Source organism: Neophocaena asiaeorientalis, unplaced genomic scaffold (assembly GCF_003031525.2).
Source record: "Neophocaena asiaeorientalis asiaeorientalis breed wild unplaced genomic scaffold, Neophocaena_asiaeorientalis_V1.1 scaffold761, whole genome shotgun sequence".
NCBI classification, from domain to species: Eukaryota; Metazoa; Chordata; class Mammalia; order Artiodactyla; family Phocoenidae; genus Neophocaena; species Neophocaena asiaeorientalis.
The window spans coordinates 678,363-688,555 of record NW_020174818.1 but is presented as its reverse complement, the minus strand read 5'-3'; the positions used below and the strand labels follow the sequence as shown (position 1 = coordinate 688,555).

The 10,193-nt window shown below is 58.7% G+C and overlaps 1 protein-coding gene across 4 annotated transcripts; it reads left to right on the top strand.

Moving 5' to 3' along the window:
- B4GALT2 (beta-1,4-galactosyltransferase 2) lies at positions 1-10,119 on the top strand. 4 transcript variants are annotated; one of them, XR_003005293.1, is made up of 8 exons: positions 33-133; positions 1,740-2,095; positions 2,299-2,534; positions 5,757-5,947; positions 6,090-6,212; positions 6,333-6,437; positions 8,540-8,748; positions 9,007-9,094. XR_003005293.1 is itself a non-coding variant. In XM_024760381.1 (8 exons), the coding sequence occupies exons 3-8, from the start codon at positions 1,792-1,794 to the stop codon at positions 9,155-9,157; spliced, it is 1,110 nt and encodes a 369-aa protein (XP_024616149.1). In that variant the 5' UTR covers positions 218-239; positions 1,082-1,262; positions 1,740-1,791; the 3' UTR covers positions 9,158-10,119. The 4 variants fall into 4 exon arrangements, 3 of the variants coding, with proteins under 3 accessions (XP_024616148.1, XP_024616150.1, XP_024616149.1); XM_024760381.1 differs by lacking the exons at positions 33-133; positions 8,540-8,748 and adding exons at positions 218-239; positions 1,082-1,262 and having other exon boundaries at positions 9,007-10,119; XM_024760380.1 differs by lacking the exon at positions 8,540-8,748 and having other exon boundaries at positions 1-133; positions 9,007-10,119.
- Positions 10,120-10,193: the final 74 nt, after the last annotated feature.

Genomic DNA, 10,193 nt, shown 5'->3' with positions numbered 1-10,193 from the left:
CCGCTGGGGCCGCTGACCGGGGAGGCGGAAGGCGGCGGGGCCGGGCAATGGGGGACGGAGCCGTTCGCAGCCGCCGGAGCCCGGAATCCAGCCGGAGCCGGAGCGGCGCCCCCTGCTGAGCCCCGAGAGCCGGGTGAGAGGGGGTCGCGCGCGGCCCCCAGTCTGGGGCCCCGAGGTTCTAGACCCGGCCCCGCGAGGGGTGCCCCGAGCGCGGCCCCGAGATCCCCGCCCAGGACCCGGTGAGAGTCGCTAGCGGCCGGACCCCGGCCTGGCGTCACCCCACCCTACCCCCATCCCTCGAGTCTCCTCGCCCCCCTCGGGCTCCTCTGCCCGCTCCCAGCCAGCCTCCCTTATTGTCCTCGCTCACCCTGGCCTCGTGGCGTGGGGAGGCGCTCCTCGCTCCCTTTCCTCTGCCCCTACCCCACATCCTCTCCTCCAAGCCCCCTCCCCGCCAGGCTCCACACCCACCCTATCTTCGCTGCCTCCAGGTCTCGGGGTGCCACGTGTTCAGGCCACTCAGCCTTACAACCCCGCCCAAACGCACCTCGCAGCCTGGCAGCCTGACCCAGAACCCCTGCCCCGGAGGGAGGGGTGGGAGTATTTGCACGTGGGTCCGGGTGTTGTGAACTGCCCGGGAGCCCGTCTGTGTGACTCTGTAAGTCCAGGAGCAGCGGCTTTGTTTGTGAGTGCGTGACTCGTTGTGTTGCTGTTACTGTCACCCAGGCGTGTCTGTGACTCTATATGTAGTTCTGTGTGTATCTGAGTGCAGGTGACTGTAGCTGGGACTGCGGGTGTCTGTGTGGTTGTGTGATGCTATGTATCTGAGTGAGACTCACTCTGCTCTCTGAAGCACTGCCAGGAGTGCCCCCCAGAAGTGTTGCTGCTGTGTCGGACCCACAGTTAGAGCCATGGCCCAGGCAAGACCCTCTCCTAACATGCTGTCTCCAGGGCCCAAGCGTTCCCCTTTCTGGGAATCAGAACCAGCAGTGCTGGGCAGGCCCCAGAGAGTTCATCCCAATCCTTGAGGTCTTATGGGAGGTGTGTCTGATGCCCCACTCTGTATTTTGACCTCTTGCTCCAGAGGGAAGGGATCCCATAAACATCTTGTTCAAATTTGGGCCACCTGGATGGTGAGGGCCACTTCGCAGCCTGGTCCCAGATGGCCTGGCTTGCTTGCCACCGGAACCTGTCCAACCAAACCACTGTCCCCCATGTTCCCCAGAGGACTAAATGAAGTCTTGAGTACAAAGTGCTCTTGCATGGTAAGTGCTCAGTAAATGGTCTCTCTCCCCCAGACCAGGAGTCCTGGGTTGAGGATGCTGGCCTGTGGGGCGTTTGTTCTCTGGGGCACAGAGAACACATGTGGGTCTATACGTAAACGTGTTTCCTTGTTCAGGTATGAGCCAGCGTGAACTAGAGGTCACATGTCCACGTTCTTGGGAATCCATAGGGTGTGTGTGAAGTCGGGCAATAAGGGCACGTACCTGAGTGTGAGGGTGGGTGAGGCTGTGCTTATGAGTGTCAATGAGGATGAGGAAGGAAGGCATTGTGTGACGATGTGGTGGGAGTAGTGAGTTGCCAGGGACTGTGTGTATTTGCAGGTAGAATGTAAGTTGAAGGGTGTGAGCAGGTAAGTGTGAGGATGCGGGTCTAAGAATGTGAGCGGTGCGCAGGAGGGTGGGTGGCCTAGCCCCTCCGGCCCTGACCTCGTGGGTCTGTTTCTCTCCTACCCGGCTCAGGCCAGCAGCCGGATGCCCGGGCCCATTGGGCGGGCCGGTGGCCGCCTGCGGGATGAGCAGACTGCTCGGGGGGACGCTGGAGCGCGTCTGCAAGGCCGTGCTCCTACTCTGCCTGCTACACTTTCTCGTGGCCGTCATCCTCTACTTTGACGTCTACGCCCAGCACTTGGCCTTCTTCAGCCGCTTCAGTGCACGAGGCCCCGCCCGTGCCCTCCACCCAGCTGCCAGCAGCAGCACCAACTGCTCTCGGCCCAACGCCACTGCCCCCAGCTCCGGGCTCCCCGAGGCTCCCAGCGCCCGGCCAGGCCCCACGGCTCCTGTCCTGCCACCCTGTCCTGACTCGCCGCCTGGTCTTGGTGAGCCTACAGGGTGGGGCTTGTCTCTAGGGGTGGGCAGGGGACTGGGGGAGTGGAGTCTTGACCCACGGGGGTGCCAAGGGTCTGGGTGTGTTGTCAGAGGGCTGTTCCTGGGGTTCCCTTGCCCACCCCAGGCGGAGGGAGAGGGCTGGTGTTTCTGGGTTCTGATGAAGACCTGATTCCTGCCACCGTCCTGCCTGCAGTGGGCCGACTGCTGATTGAGTTCACCTCACCCATGCCCCTGGAGCGGGTGCAGAGGGAGAACCCAGGCGTGCTCCTGGGCGGCCGCTATACACCGCCCGACTGCACGCCAGCCCAGACGGTGGCGGTCATCATCCCCTTCCGACACCGGGAGCACCACCTACGCTACTGGCTCCACTATCTGCACCCCATCCTTAGGCGACAGCGGCTGCGCTACGGCATCTATGTCATCAACCAGGTGTGTTGCCTGCGGCCCCCAGGCTGGCCACCAGCCACCAGGGAACCTATGAGCACCCGTGGGTGAGGGGCCCACATGCCTGCTGGTGCAGCCACAGTGTTGGGGGCATGCGTGGCTGCTTGTCTGCCAGTGGTTGTGCGGACACGTGTGCGTACGTGTGGGGGCACGTGTGTCATTGCGTGTGTAGGCAGGTTTGTATGTGCGTCCAGGGGAGTGCACATGTGTTAATGGTGGTGTGCGCACTGCCAGGTGTGTGCGTGGCCTCGATAGGGGGTGAGCGCCATTGTCTACCCGTGATAGGCCCCATCCATGGGGGTGGTGGCTTAGGGTATGCTGGTTATGAGATATGGAGGGCCCCGAGCAGTGGGAGAGTTAGACCTGAAAGAGGGATCAGGTCTGCCTTAGGGCCAAGTGCTGAGCACAGCTGAGATCCAGGAATTCAGCTCAGGCTCTGAGCCCTGCCACGGGCCTGGCTGGGGCTGGCCGCTGGAACCTGGAGAGGATCTGATAGAGGCCCTCCTCCCCACAGAGAATTCCCAGACTTGAACTTGGATCCCTTTAGACTCCAGGACAGTGGTGTGTGGCTGGAGTTGGAGCAGCAGGCAGTGGGACCACCAAAGGGCCTGGTCCAGCCCTGGGGCGGGAAAGCGACGATCGAGATGGGTCTTGAGGGATGTTCAGGCATCAGCTGGCGGAGGGACCGGAGGAGGCAAGCATTTTATGTAGAGGGACCTGGAGGCCCCAGGCCCCAACGAGAGAACTGGTCTCATGTGTTCGGGAACTGTCCACTGAGGGGTGGGGTCCAACATGTAGGGTGGGTAACAGAGATGAGGTTGGAAGAGCTAGTGGAGGGCAAATCCAGAAGGGTCTTAGGAGGCATCTTAAACAGTTGGATTCTAGCCTGAAAGTGATGGGGCACCATTATGAGGTTTTAATGAGGAAGTAATGTGTATGTGTGCTTATTAAAAAGATTGCTCTGATTGCTTGTGGACAGTGGGATGGAAGGGGAGCCTGGAGGCAGGGGGCCCGGTTGGGAAGACGCTACGATGTTCAGGAAGGAGGTGGTGAACGTGCATACGAGTCGGGCAGGAGTCGTGTGGGTGAGGGGAGAGATGTGACACAAGTAGCAGAGAGTAAGGAAAGGGAGGCCGGGACATCTCGAGGGTTTCTGTCTTGACTGTTGGCAGTGTGGATGCCTGTGCCTCTGAATGAGATGGGAACATAGGATCTAGGCCAGGTCTGGGGGAGAGTGCGACTCTGAATCCTTTTTCGCATGTGATGAATTTAAGCGCCTGGGGGAGTATAAGAGGAATGTTCAGCAGGCAGTTGGACAAATGAATCGACCTGGGAGTGAGGTCTGAGGTGGAGAGGGATCCGTGAGCCACCAGTACACAGAGGATGGTCCCTAAAACCAGCAATGTCAGCCTGCCCAGGGGGCCTGGGAGCTGAGAGGAGAAAGCCAGAACATAAGGGAATGGGTGGAGAAAGAGAGAACACACAGGCCACGCGGGTTGGCCAGAAAGGTTTGAGGAGACCCAGGAGAGCTTGGTGTCCCAGGAGCCCAGGAATAAGCGCCAAGAAGGGAACGTGGGGCTTCCTGGTGGCGCAGTGGTTGAGAGTCTGCCTGCCGATGCAGGGAACACAGGTTCGTGCCCCGGTCCGGGAAGATTAAAAAAAAAAAAAAAAAAAAAAAAAAAAAAAAAAAAAAAAGAGCGTGGCAGCTGCATGAGCGCTGCTGGGGGAGTAAGGAAGGATGTAGACCAAGAAGCGTCCAGTGGATTTAGCAACAAGGTGGGCCCAGCGAGAGCCATTTCAGGGGCCTGGTGGGGGCGGAAGCAGATTGCAGTGGGTTGCAGAAGGAATCAGATTTGACAAAATGCAAGTAGCCAATTGGAGACAACTCTCGATCAAAAAAAAACCCCTCTGCTGAGAAGGGAAGGCAAAAGGTAGGGTGGTGGCTAGAGGGAGGGCTTTCTTTGGATGGGAGAGAAATAAGCATGTTTATGAGCCCTGTGGGAGAAACCTAGGGCTCTGGGGTGGTGAGTGAGGTTAGAAAGGAGTGCCAGTGAGCCAGGAGAAAATGGACAGTTGCTCCAAGGGCTGGTGGGAAGGTTCAGGGCAAGGAGAAAAGAGAGCAGGTGGGGCTGGGCCGTTCAGGGTCCAGGGGAGCAGCTCCCACCCCCTCGGGCCCAGGCTGGCTGGTGAAGAGGAGGGGCTACTCCTCCTCTCCTTCCAGAAGGTCCCACTTGGAGACCAGGAGCCTCTTTGGCTCCAGCCTGGAGATCATGGGTTGGATCAGGGGGCTCAGGGGCCAGCCAGCTCCTTCCATGGAACCCTCCTTGCTCTGGCCAGAATTTGGAACTTGGGGCTACATGGCCAGGAGGCTGGCCTCAAGGAGACCTCGTCCCGCAGCTCATTTCTCGGGGGATCCCAGGCTCACTGTGCTTATCATTTTGTTGGGGAGACAAGTGAATTGAGCCTGGTCCCGTCCTGGTCCCAGAGGCTGCCCAGGGAGTTAGATGAGGATCTACATGAGCCAGAGGGGACAGGTGGCTGAGGCTCAGTGGCTCAGTCCTCGTGGTCCCTGCATCTTAGATGCTGGTCATTTGGGGGCATTTTTTGTTCATCTCACTCTGTGACGTGCTCAGTAGGGAAACTGTGGTCAGGGCCAGTCATCTCTAGGATCTGCACCAGCAGAGAGAAGACGCCTGGCACCAAGGACAGGGCCACGTGGCATGTTTGAAGGAATGAATGAAAGGAGAGCTCTAAATTGTAACAGTTGGAATGGACCCTGGCATAAGTGAAGCGCACAGGAGGAAATGAGTAATTATACTGGGGCGGGGAGGCTTGGTGACAGAGGCCTTTCCAGACATGAGTTTGATAAGCAGAGAAGGAGAGCATTCCAGGCAGAGGGAACTGCTAACACCGAGGCCTGGAGGCAAGAAAGTGTCTGGCATGTTCTGGGGTCGTGGAGGAATGTAGTACAGCTGGGCCTCAGCATCTGAGGGCAGTGGCCAGAGAGCAGGTGGAGTCCATTCCTGAAAGGCCTTGCAAGGCCAGGTCCAGGGTAAAGAGCTGGCCTTGATCCCTACAGTCTGGGGGCCCCAGTGGGGGCAGGTGGGGTAGTACTAGGCCCACAGGGACCACTCTGGACGGTGGTAAAGTGGCAGGTGTCTCCGAGTCTCAGGCCCAGAGCTGACCTGTCCCCTCCGCCAACCCCAGCATGGTGAGGACACCTTCAACCGGGCCAAGCTGCTCAATGTGGGTTTCCTAGAGGCGCTGAAGGAGGACGCCACCTACAACTGCTTCATCTTCAGTGACGTGGACCTGGTGCCCATGGACGACCGCAACCTGTACCGCTGTGGCGACCAGCCTCGCCACTTCGCCATTGCCATGGACAAGTTCGGCTTTCGGTGAGGGCTCCCTTCTCAGGTGGACCCTAGGCCTCCCCACCCCACCCAGGCCATCGTTCCCAGACCCAGTGGCCCCCTAGCTGCCGGGCCTCCGTCTGGAATCCCCGGGGGCCCCTCACTGATGCCTGCTTCCGTGCCCTAGGCTGCCCTATGCCGGCTACTTTGGAGGTGTGTCGGGCCTGAATAAATCCCAGTTCCTGAGAATCAATGGCTTCCCCAACGAGTACTGGGGTTGGGGTGGTGAGGATGACGACATCTTCAACCGGTGAGTGGGGACAGGGTGGGGAATAGACTGGGTGCTTGAGGTGGGGGGGGTGGGCGCAGACCGGGCGGGGCTCTTTGCCCTTCCTGGCGCCTGCTCCAGCCCGGCTGTGTCCGTCCCCAGGATCTCCCTGGCTGGGATGAAGATCTCGCGCCCAGACATCCGCATAGGCCGCTACCGCATGATCAAGCACGACCGGGACAAGCATAATGAGCCCAACCCTCAAAGGTGACCCCCAGCGCCCTCGACCCCAACCGCCCCGGCCCCTTCCTCTGTAGAGGTGACGTCCCAGTGCCACTGATCCCCAGAGGTGATCCCAAGGTCCCCGACCCTTGACTTCTAGAGATGACTCCCACCACCCCGATCCCTGTTCCCCAGTCCCCAGCTCAGCCTCTCCCCACCTGGCTCTCGCCCCTGGCCTGATTCCTAGAAGTGACTGAAGTTTAAAGGCAGGGCTCAGATCGTCACTGAGTAGCTCGCATTCCTCTTGGTGCCCTCGCAGACCTCACTTGTGCCAGAACAGATAGGACGAGAGATAGCGGGCCCAGGGTACAGCTCCAGGGCCTGCGGACCTAACAGAGGTGGCCCGAGCAATGTGGGATGGTAGTGGAAATCATTGCTGAGCCCTCTGAGATTGGAGTAGGCGGCTGGTCTCTGAGGAGGAAGCAACATTGGTGTCTGATGCTGGGTGGGAGAAGTGCCTGAGGGCATGTGAAATGTAGGGGCAGGGGGCGAGAGGGTGCAGAGCAGTCAGACCCAGTCCCGGCTGGACAGCCCGTGTGGGGTTCATTCTAGGCAGGGAGGCCGGCAGAGGCAGCACAGGGCGATCAGGGCAAGGTGCTGTCTTAGCAGAAGAGGGAGTGATGGTGGGAGGCTTCCTGGAGGAGGTGATGGTAAACTGGAGTTTGAAAAGAGTTATTCATTCTACAAATATGTGTCACACACCTACCCTAGGCACAGTGCTATATTCACCAGGCTGATGGAGGAGGCCAGTCTGGATAAAAGGAATAATATGTGTAGGAGTCTGGAATGTGAACGTCCATTGTATACGCTGAGAGTCTGAAACTCTTCAGTCTGAAGGCTGGGAGTGACAGGAGAGGAGGTCTCTGCTGATCCCAGGTTGGGAGTTTCACTTTTGTCCCAGAGGCACTGGCGAGTCATGGAAGGGTTTCCAGCGGGGAGGGGCCAGGACCAGATTTGGGTTTGGAAGGATCACCCTTTGAGTTTGAAGAAGGTGAAGGGCTGGCAGAGCTGCCGGGTGGAGCAGGAGGAAGCAGACTAGGCCCAAAGGAGTTGACGGAGCCCCGGGTGCATGTGGTGTGACACTGCCGTGCCCACACGGGACCAGTAGGGATGTTCTGCTCTGAAGCCAGTGTGTCAGAGTGGGGAGGGAGGCGGCAGCACTGATGGAGGGTTGATCTTTGGCAGAAGCGTGACGCACCAGGCATCCAGGGAGCTGATGAAAAAGCAGTTCAGATAACCATGGTGAGCAGGGAAAGGACGAGAGGCTGGGAGAAGAGGTGCTTTGGGGCATCTGAGGGAGAGCGCTCAGTGTTGGGATGGCTCTGGAGAGCTCAGAAGGACTGGGAGGATCGAAACAGTTGGGATGAGGGTGGGAGGAGCTCTGGAAGCACATGCCAGGGGCCATGGTCCTGTTTCAGGAATAGCGTGTCTAGGTGCCATCCTCAGTTGTGATGTCTGCCTTGGGCGGGGGGAGTGGCATGATAGCGAGATGTTTCTGGCTTAAGGAACTCTGTGAATGCTGGTTTCATCTACCTAGTTGCTTTTGCCTCAGATCTAGGAGTTCTGGATTCTTCTTTCCCTCACCCTACATGTCCGGACCATCAGCCGGTCACATCAGTGCAACCCCCCAAACATATCTGAGCTGGTCCACTTTTCCCTTTACCTCTGCCCTAGTGAGGCCTCCGTCCTCTTGCCCGGCCGGTTTTCTGTCTTCCCTCTTCTAGAGTTCATGTTCCCTGGCCCTCCCTCCCCCAAACTGGGCGAAAAATCCCTCAGTGTCTTCTCACCCACAGAATAAAAAACTGCTTCCTCTGACTTACAGAGGCCTGCCCATACATGCTCTAACCTCCCAGCTAATCTTACTCTGGTTTTTCCCCTTGGCCCATTAAGCTCGAGCCACTTAGCTGTGCAAACTCCCATTTCCAGTGTAGGGTCAGCACGTGCTGTTACCTCTGCCTGGAATGCTCTTCCTCTGCTGTCAGCTTGATGGCCCGCACGCACCCCTTCCACGGCAGTCATCCTGGTCTCCCTCTCCTGTCTCCCTTAGCGTGCTGATGTCTTCCTTGTCTGTTACTTGTCTCCCTTAGTGGAATAGACTTGCCACGAGAGGAAGGACCTTGCTGTCCTGTTCATGGCTGTGACCCTGGTGCTTAGAGCGCGCCTAGCACACGGGGACTGCTCAATAAGTAGATGGTGAAGGAGTGACTAAAGGATGAGGAACAGAGAAGATGGCACAGAGATGATGGGTGTGAGGAGTAAAGATGATGCATACAATACAGGACACGTTGCATTTGAGGTACCTGTGGGGTGCCCTGTGTCTAGGTCTGAGATGAGAGAAAGATTTGTGAGGGTGTTGTGATTCTGGACTCAAGGGGGTGAGATCTCTTTTTTGAGGGTAGTTGCAAGAGCCAAAGGGCTCCAGGCAGGTGGAGGGGGCGACAAAGAGAACCGAGTCACCCCAGGAAGAAGCCAGGATGGCGTGCCCCTTGGCCCCAGTGATCTCTGTTGGGTTTGGTGGTGAGCCCTGATCTGGACCCACTTCCATCCTATCTAGGTTTACCAAGATTCAAAACACGAAGCTGACCATGAAGCGGGACGGCATCGGGTCAGTGCGGTACCAGGTCTTGGAAGTGTCTCGGCAACCGCTCTTCACTAATATCACAGTGGACATTGGGCGGCCCCCATCATGGCCCCCTCGGGGCTGACACCAATGGACAAAGGCTACCGGTGCCAAGGATTGCCTGCCAGAGGACTGACCTACAGCCTGGCTGGTGGCTGCTCTGTGACAGATCCCCCAGGACAGAGACTGTGGGCTCTGTTTTCTGAGGGTCTTCAGTAGGCCCCCCAGCTGCACCTGGAAGTTTCACAACCTACTTCGGGGAGCTTCTGTCCTGGGCAGGCGCCTCAAGTGTGGCCCTCTCTGGGGTCAACCCTTCTTCCTGCTCCTCCCTCCCCAGTTCAGCCCACCTCACTGTCAGGGTTGGGCCAGCCCCTGCACTGCCTCGCCGAGTGGCCTGGGCCAGGTCACTCCACCTCTCTGTGCCTCAGTTTCCCCCCCTTGAGTCCCCTAGGGCCTGGAAGAGTGGGAGGTATGACTAGGGGGCAATGTCGCTTCCAGGGGGAATTCTCAGACCTGGGGATCCCCCATGCTCCCAGGGGAGGGGAAACCTTTTTCACTCAACATTGTAGGGGGCAAACGCCAGTGCACCCCCTGCTGAGGAGCAGCGCCAGGAGGGGACCAGAGGGGGTGCTGTGTCGCTGCCTGGGATCTTGGGGTTGGGCTTTGCATGGGGGCGGATGGGGCTCGATCAGTTGGGTTCCTGCCCCGCCCCCCTCAGAGAGAAGGCAGTAGCCCCAGGGCCGGCTCGTGTTTGTACATTGCACAGAAACTTGTGTGGGTGCTTTAGTAAAAAACGTGAATGGAGGAGCCCCTCTGTGTGTTTGGGGATGGGGATCTGGATCCCTAAGCCCAGACCCGGAGTGTGTTATGGGACGGCCAGGGGGAACCAGGACAGCCTATCGGTCTGGCCCAGGCTGTCCTGGTTCCCTAGGCCCCTCGAAACGCAGTGGTTCGCTAGACTTCCGCCGGCTGGAAGGAGAAATGTTTACCGTGCAGCTGCCTCCCGGCCAGAAGAGACAAAGAAGTAATAAAGCCATTGGGCTCAGATTTCTCCGTTCTTTCACCTGCCCTGAAGCCGAAAGGTGCTTAGAATCAGGGCGGGGTGGATGGTTCGCACTCCA